This window comes from Pantherophis guttatus, chromosome 7 (genome assembly GCF_059756535.1).
Source record: "Pantherophis guttatus breed Tessera chromosome 7, ASM5975653v1, whole genome shotgun sequence".
Lineage (NCBI taxonomy): Eukaryota > Metazoa > Chordata > Lepidosauria > Squamata > Colubridae > Pantherophis > Pantherophis guttatus.
In genome coordinates this window covers 1,300,225-1,320,300 of record NC_142069.1, presented here as the reverse complement: position 1 = coordinate 1,320,300, position 20,076 = coordinate 1,300,225, and the positions used below count along the sequence as shown (strand labels likewise).

Genomic DNA, 20,076 nt, shown 5'->3' with positions numbered 1-20,076 from the left:
GAAACCACTGATGATGTTCCATAGATGGGTCATGAAATGTCTTCAAGACAACAACCAAGCTCAGAGAGCATCAAGGGTCCCACATTCCTCCTCCTCCTCCTCTTCCTCCTCCTCCTCCTCCTCCTCCTCCTCCTCCTCTGCCTTTCTTCTAGCATGGATGAGGTTACCTAGTTGGGTCATGAAATGTCTGCAAGAAAACCACCAAGCCCAGACAGCACCCACCCTGGGCTACAAACATTGTCTTTTATCGGTTTCCCTTGACTTCTCTTGCAGAGTGCTGCTGGTTTTGGTGAAATGGAAGCTCCCGTTTCTTCATATCAGAAGACAAAACCTGTAGAAGCTGGTAAGTTCATCCATGGGCACCTGGGAAGAAGGGAAAGATCTCACAGAGAGCAAAAAATGCCCTTTTCTCATCCCTGGCAAGACGTACACGGAATGTGTGGAATGTGGAATCAATTCTGGGAGTTGAAGTCCACCGGTCTTAAAGTGGCCATGGTTGGACAGGACACTCTTGGTTTAAGGAGTGACTGGATGTTTCATAGCACTTTTCTGAAGACCAGTCAATCAGAGGACCTACACAATCCCACCAGGGACAGTTCCATGTCTTCTTTTGATTGGAGATGGAGGAAGCTTCTTCTCACAATCCTGAAGCCCCTCTACTGACCTTCTCTTTGGAAACAGCTTCTGCTGGGATGGGTAACTTGAGACAACGTTTTGAAAACATGGCCAAGTCTGCAGAGGAAGAGAACAAGAAGAAGGCAGAGGAAGAACGAACCCGTCGCCAGGCCCGGGAACTTCAGGAAAGCCAAGAGAAGTCAAAGGTGAGGATCTTGAGTCTTGACTAGGTAGGTTCTCCATCATTCAACTCAAACCAGGTTTAGAGGCAATCTCTGGGGTTAAGTCCTTCTTGGTTTAGGATTATATCTATGTGTTATCACAACTTCACAGAAGTGGAGCTGATTTCCATGCCTCTGGGGCCAGTTAGCCATGTGTCTTCACCTTCACTCCATGTGTGTACAGGCAGTCCATGACTTTGGCCACAATTAAGGCCAACATTTCTGTTGCTAAGCGAGACAGCTGTTTAGTGAGTTTTGCCTCATTTTACGACTTTTCTTGCCACACTTGTTAAGTGAATCCCGGCAGTTGTTAAGTTAGTAACACGGTTGTTAAGTGAATCTGGCTTCCCAGTTGACTTTGTTGGTCAGAAGGTCGCAAAAAGGAATCACAGCACCCACACAACCCATATGTCATAAATATGAGTCAGTTGCCAAGCGGCTGAATTTTGATAATGAAACATTCATGTTAACTGCAACAGTCATCAGTGTGAAAAATAATCACAAGTCATTTTGTTCCAGTGCTGCTGCATCTTCAAACGGACACTATATGAATTGTTGCAACTTGAAGACTACCCATACTCTTCAGCCAATCAGAATGAAGCTAGAAGGGACCTTGGAGGTCTTCTAGTCCAGCCCCCTGCTCAAGCAGGAGACCCTAGACCATTTCAGTCAAGTGGCTGTCCAATCTCTTCTTAAAAACTTCCAGTGATGGAGCATCCACAACTTCTGGTGGCAAGCTGTTCCACCGGTTAATTGTCCTCACTGTTAGGAAGGTTCTCCTTAATTCCAAGTTGCTTCTCTCCTTGATGAGTTTCCATCCGTGGTTTCTTGTCCTATACCCTCAAGTGCTTTGGAATATAAGTATTTGTGGAAGCCCCTCAAATACTAGGATACTAAGCCAACTAAGGGAGTAGTTGAGGCCAAGAAATTCCAGAAGACTCTACCCTGAAGGACCTTATCAGAATCGTCCCCCTCTTCATGGGGATGGAAGTGTTTCTTTGGGAGACACATGGGCACTTAGTAGTCTTTGTGTTGGCAATTTCTTCTGCAATGGAGGAAAATCAAAGAAAGGTTGGTCTGCAGGAAGAAATTGCTGGATGTTTTCCTCTTTTAAGGAATTGAAGAAGAGTGAAGAGCGAGATCAGAGCCCTCCGTCAGTGCCTGGACAGACCCCCCGAAAGGGCAGCCTGCCCCCTCTGCCTCCCCAACACCAGGTAGGGAGACCGAATGAGTAATGTCTGAATGTGAATTCAAGGGTACGATGTTGCTGCCATCAAGGGGAACCAGCTTACGGAGCCCTTGGTTTCCAGGCAGCTTCTGTGCATCTGAGGGCCCCCTGGTACTCTCTGAGCTTGGCTGTTTTTTTGCAGACTTTTCGTGACCCAACTAGGTAACATCATCAGGGCACCAGTGATGTTACTTAGTTGGGTCATGAAATATCTGCAAGAAAATAACCAAGCTCAGAGACCACCCACAATCCTCCTCTTCTTCCTCCTCCTCCTCCTGCACTCCTCAAATCCCCTCCCTTCTAGCACTGATGATGTTACCTAGTTGGGTCATGAAATATCTGCAAGAAAATAATCAAATTCAGAGACCACCCAGGACCCTACAGACCTTCTCCTCCTCCTCCTCTTTCTCTTCCTCTTCCTCCTCTTCCTCCTCCTCCTCTTCCTCCTGCCCCCTCCTCCTTCTCAATTTATGGTCATAAGTCAAGGATTACCGGTATCATATAGTGTGGACTATTGCTGTCTGTCTTTATGAACAAACAGTTGTCCTAGGTGGGTGTCCCATCTAGTCAAATTCTGGTTCCTCCAGCAAAAAATAACCCTTGATAGGAAGCGAGTTTGTTGAGGGACGTGGTTCTTCTTTTCCCAGGAAGAAGAGGAAGAGGAGGAGCCCCCTGTTCTTCCCCCACGGAGCCTGGACTTTCATGGTGACCCCAGAGAGCTTCCTCTCCCACCTCCTGGCCACCAGGAACCGGAGCAGCCCATCTATACGGAAAGCATCGAGGACGGAGGTGACTATGAGGAGGTGGTTGGACACGTGGACTACGAGGAACCTCCTCCCTTAGCTGACGACGAAGGGGGGGATTATGAGGAAATGCCAGACCACAAGGACGTCTCCAAAGATGATGGTGCTGAGGGGGACCAGGATTATGAGGAACTCTGCAGCGGCCAGCCTGGAGGAATGACTTCTTCAGGTGAGAGAAGCAGAGCGAGTTGCTTGAGTAGGTTGAACTTTACCTTCATGCTGGGACTCAAGTCTTGACGTAAATGTGTAGTACGTGCTGGTTGTTGCTTAATAAAAGCTGGGCTAGAGAAGGTCACTTCAGAACATAGGGTGTGTTACAAGTTCCCTCTCTTAAGGAGGTCCATCTGGTGGGATCAAAAAGCAAGGCCTTCTCTGTGGTGGCTCCCTTCCTGTGGAACATCATCCCTGCGGAGGTAAGACTGGTCCCACCAGTCTTTCCAAAGGCCCTGAAAACCCTGGTTTTCCAAGCGGTCCAGGGAACCCCAAAGAATGATATGGAACCCATCAAGTGGCTGGTTTGATTGTTGTCACCTGTGGATGAGGGTTTATATTGGAGATTTTATTTCTGTAAGCCATCTACAATCACCGTGAGCTGGGCGGTCATATAAAGCTTAATAAATAAATATGTTGGATTTGAGAACGAGACTGCGTTTGGAAGAATGATCCCAGTTCCCCAGCCAGGTCCCCCTTTAAGAGCTTCCCAGTTCCCTCAGAATGCAGGACACAGAATAATTAAACAACAGGAAGACAAATTCCCTTTGAACATCACAAAAAAAGCTTTGCAAGGGTAAGAGTAGGAAGGGAAGGGGTAAGTTATCCAACAGTTTGAAGCATTGTTGGTAGCAGATTAAGAGAGTTACAGTGTTGGAAGGGACCTTGGAGGTCATCTAGTCCGATTCCCTGCTCAGGCAGGAAACCCTCTACCATTCCAGACAAGTGGTTGTCCAGTTGCTTCTTAAAAACCTCCAGTGTTGGAGCATCCACAGCTTCTGGAGTCAAGGAGTTCCACTGGTTAATTGTCCTCACTGTCAGGAAATTTCTCCTTAGTTTTAGGTTGCTTCTCTCCTTGATGAGTTTCCACCCGTTGCTTCTTGTCCTGCCTTCAGGTGCTTTGGAGAATAGCTTGACTCCCTCTTCTTTGGGGCAACCCCTCAAATATCAGAACTCTGCTATCCTGTCTCCCCTAGTCCTTCTTTCCATCAAACTAGACATACCCAGTTCCTGCAACCGTTCATCATATGTTTTAGCCTCCAGTCCAGTCTCCTAATCATCTTTGTTGCTCTTCTCTGCACTCTTTCTAGAGTCTCAACATCTTTTTTTATATTGTGGCAACCAAAACTGGATGCAGGATTCCAAGTGTGGCCTTACTAAGGCATTATAAAGTCCTATTAACACTTCATGTGATCTTGATTCTATCTCTCTGTTGATGAAGCCTAGAATTGCGTTGTCTTTTTTTGGAAGCTGTATGACACTTCTGGCTCATATTGTCCACCAAGACTCCAAGATCCCACTTGGAATATATCCCTCTGGGATAGATGTGCCTTGATTTAAATTCTTGCACCATGGAGCATGGGAGCAGTTGAGGCAGGATCAGTCAGACGATGGTCATAATAAGATACCCCACCTCAGTGGGGAAATCCAAATTTTTTTTTACTACCGGTTCTGTGGGCGTGGCTTGGTGGGCGTGGCAGGGGAAGGATACTGCAAAATTTATTTATTTATTTATTTTATTATTCATATTTCTATGCCGCCCACTCTCCGAGGACTCTGGGCGGCTTACACCAAAGACGGTATACTAAATAGCATATTGCCCCACAACAATCTGGGTCCTCATTTTACCCACCTCGGAAGGATGGAAGGCTGAGTCAACCTTGAGCCGGTGAGATTTGATCCGCTGATCTGCTGAACTAGCAGTCAGCTGAAGTAGCTGCAGTACTGCACCCTAACCACTGCGCCACCTCGGCCCATTCCCTCCCCACTCCTGGGGGAAGTATACTGCAAAATCTCCATTCCCATCCCACTCTGGGGCCAGCCAGAGGTGGTATTTGCTGGTTCTCCGAACTGCTCAAAATTTCTGCTACCGGTTCTCCAGAACCTGTCAGAATCTGCTGGATTTCACCCCTGCCCGACCTCTACAATTTTCTTTTTCAGGTGTTGAAGAGCATATATATGATGTGAATGAAGGAAGCCTCTCTGCTCTGGCCCTCTATGACTATCAAGGAGGTGGGTCAATGCTTCTGGATAATGGGGGCTGGGAAGCACATGGAGGTGATTGTGACGGGTGAGGACTAACAGAGTTGGAAGGGACCTTGGAGGTCTTCTAGTCCAACCCCTTGCTCAGTCAGGAGACACTTTGCCATTGGTTGTCCAATTTCTTCTTGAAAACCTCCAGTGATGGAGCATTTACAACTTCTGGAAAGAAGCCATCCCACTGATCGATTGTTCTAAATGTCAGGAAGATACTTACCCTTGGTCTGAACAAGTGTTGCCTGCTAGTTATGACCCTCTCCGTTTTTTTTCCCAGAGGGGGATGATGAGATTTCCTTTGACCCTGGAGAGACCATCACATCCATCGAGCAGGTGGATGAGGGCTGGTGGCGTGGATCTTGCCGTGGCAGAGTTGGCTTATTCCCTGCTAACTATGTGAAGCTCCTTCCATGAAGTCCTGCCCAACGGCAGGCACCCATCCCTCGCTTCTCCAGTACCCTTACTTGCTGTGTGACACAACAGACCACAACCCTGCCCCGAGGTAGAAGAAGTGGAGAAGACTTGTCTCCTCTTGCATGGAACAATCAGATGCTTCTCCTTCCTCGAGCAATTGTACATCGCCAGGATCTGTCCTTCTGCTCTTCTGGTCACGCGGTGATCTCTGAACCTATTCGGGCTGCAACTGGTTTGTTTAATCTCCGTCAGTGGATCCCCAAAATCTCCCCCTGCCCAATCTTTCCTGGACTCCTAATTCCATCTTGGCTAAATCGCTCATGGATCAAGAGAAAACAGGCATGAAAGCTCCATGGGCATAGAAGGATGGAGATTAGTTCTGTTCAGACAGGTTGTCCTTCACTTATAACCTTTCGTTTAGCAACCAAAGTTGCAATGGCACTGAAAAAAAAAGTGACGATCCTTGTACCTCTATCACAGCCTCTCCATGGGTACTGCTCTTCTGCTTTTGAGCAGGTGCCCCAAAATAAGTCTCTGGCATCTCTGAATGTTGGGTAGAGTGTTGCGGTGGCCTAGAGGTGGAGCTCTCGCCTCACACTCAGGAGGCTGTGAGTTTGATCCTTGGTAGAGGCAGATATTTCTCCCACTGGTCACAATGAGAATAGATCTGCTGAAAATAAAACTCCGCATTGGTGACAGGAAGGGCATCTGGCCAGTAAACAGTCAGCTCCATTCAGTTGCCCAGACTCCGCCCCGCAAGGGATTATGGGGTCCTTAAAAGAAGATGATCTCTGAATGTTGGATGTGAAACTATGGAAAGCTCTGTTTAACCTCTTGTGTCTGTCTTTCTTTCCCCAACTTGGACTGGAGCTCAGCACCGCCCCCCCAATTCTTGATCAATGCAACTGGTGGGAAGCAGACCACCTGGCCTCTTATCCTCATAGCTTGCACTCCTACCTGTGGCAAACAGAGGACGTGTCATATTAAACCATAAACAACATTAAATGTATTTAAATCCAAAGGTGTTTAATTTCCCAGTTACATGTCAACGTATGAGATAACTTCCGATCTGCAAATTTATAGCTGCAAAATACAACGGCATCTGGTGATCTAACTGGTTAGCTCAATTATCATTTGTTGGAAGGGAAATCCCCCTGGTTTAGCTCCAAGCTGGGAGAAAGACGCTGGGAAGAAGATGGAGGCTGATCAGAGAGAAGGGTTATTGATGAACAGACCCACACGCAGAGACCGGGTGCAGTTCTGGGTCAGCTGAACAATTAGCTAGATGAGCCCCAGGATTTTTGTACAGGTCCTGAAATGCTGCTCTCTCTCTGTGTGTGTATGTGTTTTGTGCAATGAGTGAAATGCCCTTAGCAAATTGTGCAATGTAATGAGCTCTGTGTCTTCTCCTAAATCAGTGTTTCTCAATCTTGGAAGCTTGAAGATGGGTGGACTTCAACTCCCAGAATCCCCCAGCCAGCTGGCTGGGGGATTCTGGGAGTTGAAGTCCACCCATCTTCAAGCTTCCAAGATTGAGAAACACTGCGCTAAATGGTAGTGGGTTAATCTTATTATGTCCTGAATGGTCATGTCCTGTTCTTAGAATTTGGATGGAGGAGAATGTAAATTTTTAATCCCATCGCTGGAGGTGAAGTTCTTTTGTTTTGTGAATAAGCTGGCCCGATCTTTCTTAATGGGCGCACAAAATATTGGGTTATTAAGAAAGAAAGACTGAGTCTGCTTTCTGTCTTGAAGAGCATGTTTCTCCATTTCTCCTTTAGGGGAATACAATATTCTTCCTTTTTAATACCCCCCAAAATATTTCATTCTTCTAGGAGGGGGGAGGGGCTTCCACACATTGGAGGTTCCTAAATTTTATAACATTGGAGGTTCCAAGTGGATGAGTCTTCCCACAGTGTTCATTCATTCATTCATTCATTCATTCATTCATTCATTCATTCATATTCTATAGTTGCCCAACTCAACAAAGTGACTCTGGGCACTTCATGGTGTTGCACCTTGGAAATGAAACCCATGTTGATGCTTCAGTTGTGTAGGGTTCTGATTGAACTGAAACTTCCCTGAGACTCTTTCTGAAGGAAGAGTTCTCAGTGCTCCGTATTGAACACAACAAGACAAACACCGAATTGTTCTCTGCCAGAGACATCAATAAAGTCCCATTAAAAAGAAATAAGTAGAGCGATCTTAAATGGGTGGGGGATTCTGGAAGTTGAAGTCCACATATCTTCAAGTTGCCAAGGTTGGGATACAATGTCCTAACCATTCAGAAGTTTTTGTAGGGCCCCTTTGACCTCCTTGTTTCGGAGGCTGTAGATGAGGGGGTTCAACATGGGGGTGATGATACAATACAGGGTGGAGACCAGGGTGTCCACCCCCAAGGAATATCCTGCACTGGGATGGTTGTAATTCAAGTTGGCCATCCCAAAGTAGACAATGACCGTAATCAAGTGGGCACCACAGGTGGAGAAGGTCTTTCTCCTTCCAGTGCTGGAACGGATCTTCAGAATTGTAGATAAGATGTAGATGTAGGAAATGACAACAAGGACGAAAGGACAGACTCCTATAAAGAGAGTTGCTATGTGAAGAGCCATCTCATTGACATAAGTGTCACTGCAAGCAATTTTCAAGAGTGGGGGGACATCGCAGAAGATGTGATGGATGTGGCTGGCTCCACAGAAGACCAAATCGGTGGCCAGGGCAGTGTGAATGGCAGAATCAACCATGCCCAAGATCCATGAAGCTGTAGCCAGAGGGACTCGCACCTCCTTACTCATCAGTTGAGAATAGTGCAAAGGTTTGCAGATGGCCGCATAGCGGTCATAGGCCATCACAGCCAGCATCGTGCATTCAGATCCAGCACATGTCATGAGGAAGAAGATCTGGGCCATGCACTCGTTGTAGGAGATGGTGGGCTGTTGGCGCAGGAGGTTCACCAGGATGGTGGGGAGGGTGACCGAGGAATAGCAAATGTCTAAGCAGGACAGATGACTGAGGAAATAGTACATGGGACTATGGAGGCATGAATCCAGCTGGATCAAAATGACTATCATTGAGTTGGCCACCAAGGTGATGAGGTAGATGGCCAGAAGCAGCAGAAAGAGGAAGGGGTGGCCTCTGGGCATGCCAGAGAAACCCAGGAACAGGAATTCGGTCAGCTGCAACGTCTGATTGACACCTTCCATGAGGTTCCTCAAGCTGTGGTGCACAAGGTTGGAATGCACTAGAATTTAGGAGTAGCCACTGGTATCAAATCACAGCATGAAGAAGAAGCTTCCCAAGGATGAGTGAATCACTGGACTGGAATAATTAATGGTTGGCATGAATAAAAAAAATCATCAGGTAGGAGAGATGATTCTGGGAATGTTTATAGGTTTGATTCAGTGGAGTGGCAGTCCGTTACACCTGGCATTCTCCCTTTCACACCTCTGTGCAAAGATGCAGAATGGGGAGGGTGGATGATGGACACAGCTGGGAATGAACAGCTGAATTCCTTCCCAATCTTCCTCCCCCAAATGAAGGGTTAAGAAGGTGATGGAGACAAAGGTTCAAGAGTAGTTCTTGCACCTGATCATTATGAGGGAATCCTAATAGCTGTGCCAATTTCCCTGTAGCCACAAGAGGAGACCAAAAGGTGCTTTTTCAGGAGACAACTGGACTTTCTTGGGGGTTTTTTTTGGAAGACGTTTCAGTTCTCATCCAAGAAGCTTCTTCAGCTCTGACTGGATGGAGGGGAATGGAAGGATGTATATTCCTTGCAGACAGCTGGTCATTTGCCTCCTTTTAGAGGGTCCTTCAACGACCCTCTAAAGGATGCAAATTCTTCAAGGACCCTCTAAAAGGATGCACATTTCCAGCTCTCTGTAAGGAATATAAGCCCTTCCCTTCCCCACCATCCAGTCAGAGCTGAAGAAGCTTCTTGGATGAGAAGCAAAACGTCTTCAGAAGAAAAAAATATGGAAGTCCAGTTGCCTCCAGAAAAGACGCCTTTGGGACAACCAAAGGAGGACTGAGAATCTCTACAGACTTCCACAAGAGGAGATTTCTGGTCCCAGCATTTGGGAGGGTTTGTGCAAAGAATAAATATGTCAAGAATTATAACCTCTTTGTAATTATGGAGCTACAAGCTGCCTCTGATCACCCACAAGCCTTTGTATGCACAACAACCTAAGTCACTTTACAAAACTAGTTCCATTCCTGGGTGTCCACAATCCCTGTTGTGGCCGCAATCTCACCATTGGGCTGGGTCCATAGACATCAGGACAAGGACCAAAAGCCAAGATGAAAATTAGCCCATCATTGCTTACAGAGAAAATGCAGCCACTTGGTCTTCCTCAGGGAGAAAGAAAGGAGGAAAGGGTTCTCTCCCTCCCTCCCTCCCGAGGAAGACTTTGGGGTGGGGGTGGGAGGTCATCCATCCAAAATACCTGGGATGAAAGGTGGGGAGGGGATCGAAAGAGACTGTCTCCTTGCCTCACTTGAGCCTCTTCTCCTCCAGACCTTCATCATTCATGTTCTGGACTTTGTCTTCCCCTCTGTGTCTTCCCTACTCCACCACTAAGATAAAAGTCTTTCCAGGTCTCTTCTCAATGTGTGTAGCTTGCTCAACAAAAACACCTTTTCTGTCTTTGAGGGGAGGCGGAGAGAAAGCTTTGCAAGAAAAAGAGGTGAGCTTCTTCTCACCATCAACATGCAGTTTATGCATCTTCCAGACTAGGGGTCCCCAACCTTGGCAACTTTAAGACTTGTGGACTTCAACTCCCAGAGTTCCTCAGCCAGCAAAGCTGGGAGTTGAAGTCCACAAGTCTTAAAGTTGCCAAGGTTGGAGACCCTTGTTCCAGACAATGTCTGGTGTTGAGGTGCATTTGAAATGGGTTGTGCGTGCATTAATCTCGCCCCCCCCCACACCTTTTCTCCAGGTTGATCTGAGATCTCTTTGTCCCTTGTGTTCCTCACCTGTTCAGAGCCTCCTGGATGAAACTGGCAGACATGAGCTTCTTTCTCCTTCCTTTTTCCCACCACTTGCAAACTCCCCAGTAGACCATTCTGTCTTGAGGAGGGACAAGGGACTGTCTTGAAGAGGGTCTTAGTTTATTGCTCTCAAGTCTCTTTCAGGCACTGGAGGTCCCATAACTTCCCTGCATTCATCCTGTGTCACGAACAGAGTCAATACTTGCGGGGAAAAAATTGTGTTTTTCATGGCGCCTGACACGTCCCTGGAGATGACTTCCACCACCAAGGAGAAAAACAAAACATCTCCATGCTTCTCACTTGGGAGATCCTTGCTGAAAACTTAAGAACTTTGGAATAAGGGCTGGGAGCCGAGAACTTCTTAGACCAACATCCACACATAGAAGGATTGAATGGATGTCCTCTGGACTTAGTTATATAGCACTAACAATACCAATAGCCCTTAGACTTATATACCGCTTCACAGTGCTTTACTGCCTTCTCTAAGTGGTTTACAGAGTGAGTATCTTGCCCCCAACAATCTGGGTCCTCATTTTATTCACCATGGAAGGATGGAAGGCAGAGTCGACTTTGAGCCGGTCAGGATCGAACACCTGGCACTCACCAGAGTAAGCCTGTAATACTGCATTCTAACCTCTGTGCCACCAGAGTCCTTCCTTCCTCCCTCCCTCCCTCCCTCCCTCCCTCCCTCCCTCCCTCCCTCCCTTCCTTCCTTCCTTCCTTCCTTCCTTCCTTCCTTCCTTCCTTCCTTCCTTCCTTCCTTCCTTCCTTCCTTCCCACTTAGCAATAACATTAGAGCCTTGGTACTACAGTGGTCTAAAGCACCCTGTTATTAATACCAGCTGCCTGCAATTTATTGCTGGTTCGAATCTCTCCCAAGGCTCAAGGTTGACTCAGCCTTCCATCCTTTCTAAGGTAGGTGAAATGAGGACCCAGTTTGTGGGGGCAATAAGCTGACTTTGTATAAATATACAAAAGTATGAAGGCTATTGCTTAACGCCTTGTAAGCCGCCCTGAGTCTCCGGAGAAGGGCGGCATATAAATCAAATTAAAAAAAACCAAACATTTTGATTTATATACTGCTTCAAAGTGGTTTATTGCCTTCTCTAAGCAGTTTACAAAGTCAATCTCTTGCCCCCAACAATCTGGGTCCTCATTTGACTGACCTCGGAAGGATGGAAGACTGAGTCAACCTTGAGGTGGTCAGGATTGAACTGCTGGCAGTGAGCAGTGAGTTAGCCTGCAATACTGCATTCTAACCACTGAGCCACCACGGCTCTTATATCTCTTAATGCTGGATGTTCTGTTCCCAATTATGGTTGTAAGTTGAGGACTACCTATGCTTTACTGTTCCTGTTATTCTTGGTTTAGATTCAGCTTCCTAAAATATGACTTTCTGCTCTGATAAACCTGGGGTGACAGCCAATTGCAGAGATGAGACCTCCGTGGAAGAGTTTGATTTATCCACCCAGAGCCCTTGAAAGGCCAATGCTGGTGGAGAGAATAGATGGAAGGATGCTGTGAGCTGGATCTGGGTCTGACCCCTCAAAACACAGGATCCCCAGAACTAGAATAGAACAGAAATAGAAATAATAGGAATAGGAATAAAAATGGTACGGAACAGAACAGAACAGAACAGAACAGAACAGAATATCAGAGTTGGAAGGGACCTTGGAGGTCTTCTAGTCCAACCCTCTGCTCAAGTAGGAGATGCTACACCACGTCAGAAAAAAATGTTTGTCCATTCTCATCTTAAAAAGCTCCAGTGATGGAGAACCAACAACTTCTGGTAGCAAACTGTTCCACTGGTTAATTGTCCTCACCGTCAGGAAGTTTCTCCTTAATTCTAGGTTGCTTCTCTCCTTGGTTGGTTTCCATCCATTGTTTCTTGTCTTGACTTTGGGTGCTTTGGAAAATAGGTTGACCCCCCCATCTTTTTTGGGGCAGACCCTGAAATATGCTATCATGTCCCCCCCTAATCCTTCTTTTCTCTAGACTGGCCAACCCCAAATCCTGCAACCAGTGGTGGGATTCAAATAATTTAACAACCAACTCCTGGGAGGGGCTGGGCGGGTGGGGCCAGCCAGAGGTGGGATTAGGCAGTTCTCCAAACTGGGCAAAAAGTTAATAACCGGTTTGCTCAAATCAGTGTGAGCCGGCTGAATCTCACCTCTGCCTGCAACTGTTCTTCATATGTTTTAGTCTCCAGGCCTTGAACAGATATGAAGAATGGCTGCAGTTTAACACATGTCAAACTGTTCTGCTCTACGTGATGACTTCTTTGCAGGACCCCAATTTTACCCACAAACAACAGTAAGGTTCTTAGCCCAGTGCACACCGAGGACCCATCAGAGAAATGTCTGATTGATCCACTTCAAGAGGAGACAGGTCTTCTCCACTTTCCCTACCTCAGGAAGGGATTGAGACTTGCTGTGTCACATGGCAAGCAGTGGAGAAGCTGGGGTGGACACTCATGAATATGAAAGCCTTCCCTGCAGGAGCAGCCCCCCCCCGCTTCGTGGATTTGTTTGTAATTCTGTTCTCATGGAGTTTCCCCCGAGAGTCCCTCCTTCTGGGTGTGGAGGTTGTCCTGAGTTTGAGGTCCCACCCTTTGCCCTTCACTCCAACCTTTGCAGGGAGCAATCCCTAGTGTGCAACTACTTCACTTTCCTACTTGTGGTGCATGTTGATCTCCAGGGACATTCAGATGCTGTACAAATCATCTCTCTTCTTCAGCCAGGTGACACTGACAAGATTTGGGGCATCTGATACCACAAAGAGGCTCAGAGGAAGAAGGAGAGACCTCCTCAAGTCAGAAGAGGATACCAGGGAGAGCTTGCAAATTCCTTCCTCCCTTTCTCTCCTACTCCCCTTCTCAGTTGTTGGATCCCATAAATGTTCACTGGGAAAGATTCAGCAGCAGAAGGAAGAAGAGCAGCAGGACATGCCAGCTTCATTCTGGAGGCTGTTACAAAGTGAGGAGGCCACAAGAAAAGGTAATATTGAAGGACATCAGACCTGGCAAAGCCCCCTTCTGCAGCAGGGCATGAGGGTGGGTGGGATGCTGAAGGAAGTATTTATCATGCACCCTTTTTAAATCAGTCTTTTTTGTCGTTCTGTAAGGTTCATGAATTGCATCTGATTCAGATTGTTCAATAAAGTCTCATTCTTTTCTGATGTCCGAGAGAGGAGAAAAATATCAAAAATAAAGTATTGGTGAGGAGACAACCAAAGACCTGGATCTTCTCCCTGGAGATCTTGACCCTAAACATGAGAATGGTGAAAATTGACTTCTTGGTGTCAAGTCAAACATTTTGGGAAGGGACTCTTGAGTCATCTGCTGAGTACCAAACTCCCCACGCCTCTTAAACTCCCCTTTACACAGACACACAAACAAACAAACTCACACACACCAGTGAAAACCCCTTTCTACATGGGTTAGAGAAAAGTTGCGTGTGAAGGAAAGGAATTTGGAAAGAGCATAGAAATGTTGGGGAAGCAATGGTGCTTTGGGGGGTGAGGAGAGGAAGAGAAATTCCAGAGGAGGATTTGCTGGACAGGAGAAGAAGCTCAGACCGGTCCTGGATTCCTCCTGAGGACCAACATGGGTGGTCATTGATCAAAGCAAGAAAAAAATGAGGACCTCACTGGTCCATCAAAAGGAGGGTTGGGGTAACTTGGAGGAATTTGAAGTATGGTTGCAGAGAGACAGAAACAGAATAAATTCCAGGAGGACCATCTCTTAATGGTTGCTACTTTACACAACCCACTTACCAAGAAAGGGGAGACCTGTTTCATTTAGGATGCCAGTTCACACATAGCATGTATGTCAAAATGCTTTTGGGGAGAGTTAACTGGAGGGACATGGCTGTCATGAATTCCCCCCACTCATTGAAAGGAACCATGAAACCCCCCAGAAGCATCTCCCCCCCCCAATGAAGGCTAAGCATGCAAAGCAAAGTTCAAACACTCCAGAGGGTCCTGGAGAAGCTTGTGAAGCTTCTTCTCAATGCTGTGATTTCAAATCTTCCCCCAAAAACTATTGTGAGGAAAACAAAGTCTTTGAGGAATGAATGTGTGGTAGCCAAATAGAAACACAGAAGGAATGTGTGTAACTTGGGGCAACCTTGAAGTCCTCATTTCTCAGAAAACGTCCTGTTCTCCGTAAGCTTTGTCAAACCTTCTATGGAAATGTAACTGATATAATTTATTTGTATTAAGACAATATTTTTTTCCTTGATGATGGTAACAGCAGAAGAGTAGAGAATGAACTTGAGGGTTGATTATTGTCAATATCTAAACTCACATCACCTATTATTTATGCATCTGTATGACTGTATCACTTTCTCCTTCTTTCCCAAAATGTATCAAAAGGAATGCCTCCTTTTGCCTGTAGGAATCCCTCCTGTCATAGTCTGGAGAGAATTTCTCCAGTCCACACTGTTAAGCAAATACTGCAGTGAGGCTGGATTATGGGTTTGGGGGTCCTGAGTTTGATTCCAGACTATCCCACCCAGTTGCTCGTCCTTGGTCTCCCATGACAGCTCAGCCAGCAATGGAACCACCCAGAGATGCTCAGGCCTCTTGACGCTCAACAGTCGGAGATGCTGCTTTCTTCTGAGTAACCAGAAAGAGCAATTTCACCTTTAACTCCAACCCCAAGTAAGTGAATGGATCCCTGTGCAGTTGCTTTGGAAAAGGGAATTTTGCTGCAATTCCTGGGGGCTTGACCTTTGAACCAGGAAATAGTCCACTTAATAGTCAACCTAAATATGAGTCAAAGAGTCAATTTTCAGGCAAATCTTCCTGCTCCTATTGAAGACAATGGGTCAGGAAATCCATTTCTGCTGAACTATGTTTTTTCCCCAAAGCAGAACCAGCTCAGCTTGGCTCTTTTAAGAGGAATTAATGACTACATTCTTTTAATTTAAGGAATGGGAAGGTGATGGCAAATGATGATGTTTTTATCTCCTGGTGTGTCACAATTATTGTAAAGAATGTGAATACTCCCATCGCTCCCTCCTAAATTCTGTTCCTTGCAGCTAACTTTGAGGGACCTCATGGAAGGTGGCAACCAGACCCTGCAGTTGACCCAATTCCTGTTCCTGGGTTTCTCTGGCATGCCCAGAGGTCAACCTTTCTTCTTTCTGCTGTTTCTGGCCATCTACCTCATCACCTTGGTGGCCAACTCGGTCATACTCATTTTGATCCAGTTGGATTCACGCCTCCACAGTCCCATGTACTATTTCCTCAGCCATTTGTCCTGCTTGGACATCTGCTATTCTTCGGTCACCCTCCCCACCATCCTGGTTAACCTCCTGCGCCAACAGCCCACCATCTCCTACAACGAGTGCATGGCCCAGATGTTCTTCCTCATGACCTTTGCGGGAACTGAATGCGCACTGCTGGCTGTGATGGCTTACGATCGCTATGCGGCCATCTGTGAACCTTTGCGCTATTCTCAACTCATGAGTATGGAGGTGCGAGTCCCTCTGGCTACAGCTTCATGGGTCTGGGGTCTTGTTGACTCTATCTTTCATACTGCACTGGCCACTGATTTGGCCTTCTGTGAAAACAACCAGATCCATCACATCTTCTGCGACGTTCCCCCACTCTTGAAAATTGCTTGCAGTGACACCTATACCAACGAGATGGCTCTTCACACAGCAAGTATCTTTGTAGGGCTGTGTCCTTTCCTCCTTGTTGTCATTTCATACTTCTACATCTTATCTTCCATTCTGCAAATCCGCTCTAATAGTGGAAGGAGAAAGACCTTCTCCACCTGTGGTGCCCACCTGGTTACCGTCATTCTCTTCTATGGGATGATCAACTTGAATTACAACCGTCCCAGTGCGGGCTACTCCTTAGGCATAGATACTCTGGTCTCCATCCTCTATTGTATTGTCACCCCCATGCTGAACCCCTTAATCTACAGCCTCCGAAACAAGGAAGTCAAAGGGGCCCTACAAAAACTTCTGGGCAGTCAGGAGAAGGAGGATGCATCTCCTGGAAAGCAGTGAAGGAAAAACCTTCCTACCTTCTCTGCTTATCCCTGTCTATGGGCCAACAACTTTGTTTTCCCAAATGGGGGGTTGGGTAACTGCAAACTTTAATATGACACATTTGCTCAATGTCTCTGGGATTCTCCTGCCAGTATCCTTCTTTCCTATGTCCCCATTTTGCTTTAACCGTTTAAGGTGGGAAATGTCACCAATTGCCAGGATCATATTATCATATGAAGTGGTCGTGCAAAGAAGCAAAGTACTATTGGGTTAAAATACAGACATGGTTAGAGGGAATGCTGCAGCAACCTATAGAGTTAAGACCAGATATATTTCTATTGGGAATATTACCGGAGAAATATATAAAGAAGATATATATTTGATTATTCATATAATAACAGTGGCCAGAATTGTATTTGCACAGAATTGGAAAGCAAATAAAATTCTGTTGGAAGGGTTAGAAAGAAAATTAGAAAGAAAATTTTAGAATGTGCAGAAATGAACAGACTAACACTGAGAATAAAAGATAAAGAGGAGTTGATGTATTTCAAGACATGGGAAAAAGTTTATGATTGGTTAGAAAAGAAATATGAATAAAAGTATGGAGATAAAATAGGGAAAAGATGAAAAAGAGCAAAAATAATTAGAAGAATAGAAACCCAGATGATGCCTAGGTAAAGGGAAAAGTGGGGGGGGGAGGGAAAAAGTGAGATGATTATAAAAGCATACACAAATGATGAAATAGATGTAACTACTAAACAAATAAGTAACTGAAATGATGGATGTAAATAGATAATTGGGGCTGCTCGAATGCCATTCTAGAATGAACTGAAAAGGGAAAGAACAAGAGAGAGGGAAAGGAGTAGAGAGAGAGGAAGGGAGAAGAGAGGAAAGGAGAGGGAGAGATAGAAGAGAGGAAAAAGGGGAAGAAGAAAAGGAAGGGGAAAGAGGAGTAGGAGAGAGGGTTAGAAAAGAAGGAAGAAGAGAGAAGTGGGGGAAGGGAAGGGAAAGGAAAGGAAAGTAAGAAAGAGAAGGAGAGGAAGAAAGAAGAAAGTAGGAAGAGATGGAGGAAGGAAGAGAAGGGGAGGAGAAGAGGAAAGTTTGTGGTAAAATAAAGGAGGGTAAATGGTAAAAGAGCAGCCCCGAACAACTAAAAATTAAAGTTAAAAGATAAGATGAATGGAAAATGATGGATAAAAGATTGTACACTCAAATATGCTTATGAGAATAAAAATAAAAAACTTTTTGAAAAAAAAAGGTAGGAATGAAAAGAAAAAAGATCTGAAGAATTTTCTCCCACCTATTTCCAAAATATTTTTCAAGGTATTTTCCACGAGGCAAGGATGTCCTTTGACTGCACAGTTGTTTATATTAGAGCTGGGAATTCTAATTATCCAATATGACCAAAAAATGGGTGTAAAAATAATAAAAAAAAAATTTGTAAACTGAGAACGCTTTGTCAGAACTGCCATCTCCAGCTTCAGCATCGCTTTGCTAGATCCCAGCTTGCCTTAAACCAATGGGGGGGGGGGGAATTGCTCAAGTTGCAGGGAAGGGGGTGGGGGGAAACAGAAACTATTCATCATACTATCCTGAGACATCGGTTCAACACCCCAAGGCAGAGGCCTGGGAGGGAAAGCACATGTAGTCCACTAATGCAGGGACCATTTGCAAAACAAATTCTTTGAATGTAACTGGATAATAAAGAGATAATTGGGGGGGGGGGGAGGAACAGGAAAGGGAAAGTTAACTGGGGACTCTTCATGCACAAACTTTTAATTCTGGCTTTGCTGTACTGTAACCACTTGGTCTTTAGTACAAGCATGTCTTTTCACACAAATGAAGTAGGGAATCTTTCTTTCCTAAGAAACCAAGGCGACACTTTTGCTAGTGATTTAGTTGTATTTCTGCAAGACCCAGAAAGTACAAAGGAATATCTGAGGAAGAAACTCAATGACTTTGGAGTTTTAGCAGTTTTCAGGCTAAATAAACAGAAAACAAAAACTAAGTGGCTAAGAATACAACTGTTCAAGATTGTGAAACTTTGACAAGAAGGTTGGAGGTGGAGAAAAAGATGAAATATCTTGGGGCTAATGTTGACCAATATAAATTCTCGTTTTAAAATAAGTTTGTGCCTGTTTTGAATAATATTAAAAAAAAGACTTACTATGATGAGACAAATTGCAATTATCTTTACTGGGTAGAATTTTCTGTAATTAAGATGAATGTTTTACCAAAGATGCTGCTTGTATTTCAGATGTTACTGATATTGAGAACTGATATTCCATTTAAACAATGGAAAAAAAAGATTTTTCTACGGTTATATTGGCAAGATTCATTAGCCCAAATAGGATTAATATTGTTCTATTTATGTCTAAGCAAGAAGAGGCGCCTGACGGATAAGAGGTGAAGAGCAACTTAGAAAGATAGAGAATAATTTTATATATAGTTCAAACATATTCACAATGTCATTTGACTCAATGGTGATACAGTGAGCATGCTCAGTAGCTTTGTATATGTAGCAGTTCATATGATCCCATAATATTCTAAGCATGATCTTGTTAATGACCAGTTCTATATTCAGTAGGTTTGGTTTTTGCATTGCAATGAGTTTTCAGGTTATTAAAGTTCAACTCTTTGGGCCATTCTTGTCTCTGGCTGGTCCTTATCAGAATTTCACATTCTTGCTTGTTACTTCAAAGAACCAGAAACATTAATCAAAGGGGTTCCTTGTTACTGGAAACATTACTCAGAGGGGCCCTCTTCTCCTGCTCCCATCACCATTGTGCTGGGAATTAATTGGTTACAGGCACCATTTGACTAGATGATCTCCTGCCTTTAGCATGGGGTTGGACTAGAAAACCTCTAAGGTCCCTTCCAGCCTTATGATTATACAAGATAGATTAGATAGATTTGATAGATAGATAGATAAATAGATAGATAGATAGATAGATAGATAGATAGATAGATAGATGATAGCTAGCTAGCTAGCTAGAGATAAAGAAAGATGGATAGATAGATGATTGCTAGCTAACTAGCTAGCTAGATGATAGATAGATAGATAGATAGATACATACATAGATAGATAGATAGACATAGATAGATGATAGATAGATAGATAGATAGAGATAAAGATGGATAGATAGATGATTGCTAGCTAGTTAGCTAGATGATAGATAGATAGATAGACAGACAGATAGATGATAATAGATATAGAGATAAAGAGATAAAGATAGATAGATGATTGCTAGCTAGATGATAGATAGAAATAGAGATAGAGATAGAGATATATTGAGAGATAGATAGATGAGAGATAGATGAGAGAGAGGGAGAGGGAGAGGGAGAGGGAGAGGGAGATAGATAGATAGATAGATAGATAGATAGATAGATAGATAGATAGATAGATAGATAGATGATAGATCAGCCTTCCTCCTGGAGTTGTGGTGCTCCATCACTGGTGGGTTTCAAAAAAAGATTGGACAACCATTCATCCAGAATCATATAAGGTCTCTTGCCTTGAGCAAAGGTTGGACTAGAAGACCTGTGAGGTCCCTTCC

The 20,076-nt window shown here is 44.8% G+C and overlaps 3 protein-coding genes across 4 annotated transcripts in view; 2 read left to right on the top strand and 1 right to left on the bottom strand.

Moving 5' to 3' along the window:
* LOC117656814 (src substrate cortactin) overlaps positions 1–6,549 on the top strand; it is a 57,728-nt gene extending 51,179 nt beyond the window's left edge. For both annotated transcript variants that reach the window (XM_087873549.1, XM_060689264.2), the window contains 6 exons: positions 274–343; positions 682–821; positions 1,952–2,050; positions 2,712–3,036; positions 5,019–5,090; positions 5,392–6,549. In XM_087873549.1, coding sequence (XP_087729675.1) covers positions 274–343; positions 682–821; positions 1,952–2,050; positions 2,712–3,036; positions 5,019–5,090; positions 5,392–5,528 — 843 coding nt within the window. In that variant the 3' untranslated portion in view covers positions 5,529–6,549. The remainder of the gene's footprint in view (positions 1–273; positions 344–681; positions 822–1,951; positions 2,051–2,711; positions 3,037–5,018; positions 5,091–5,391) is intronic.
* A 1,255-nt stretch (positions 6,550–7,804) lies between these two features.
* LOC117656816 (olfactory receptor 5V1-like) lies at positions 7,805–8,731 on the bottom strand. The gene has a single exon (XM_034404994.3). The coding sequence runs from the start codon at positions 8,729–8,731 to the stop codon at positions 7,805–7,807; it is 927 nt and encodes a 308-aa protein (XP_034260885.3).
* A 6,822-nt stretch (positions 8,732–15,553) lies between these two features.
* On the top strand, positions 15,554–16,925 carry LOC132710995 (olfactory receptor 5T7-like). Its single transcript, XM_060688729.2, has one exon. It carries the CDS (start codon positions 15,578–15,580, stop codon positions 16,535–16,537), a length of 960 nt encoding a protein of 319 aa, XP_060544712.2. The 5' UTR covers positions 15,554–15,577; the 3' UTR covers positions 16,538–16,925.
* Positions 16,926–20,076: the final 3,151 nt, after the last annotated feature.

Coding starts and splice junctions, on each gene's coding strand:
- LOC117656816 (XM_034404994.3), bottom strand. CDS start 8,731: ATGGAAGGTGTCAATCAGACGTTGCAGCTGACCGAATTCCTGTTCCTG.
- LOC132710995 (XM_060688729.2), top strand. CDS start 15,578: ATGGAAGGTGGCAACCAGACCCTGCAGTTGACCCAATTCCTGTTCCTG.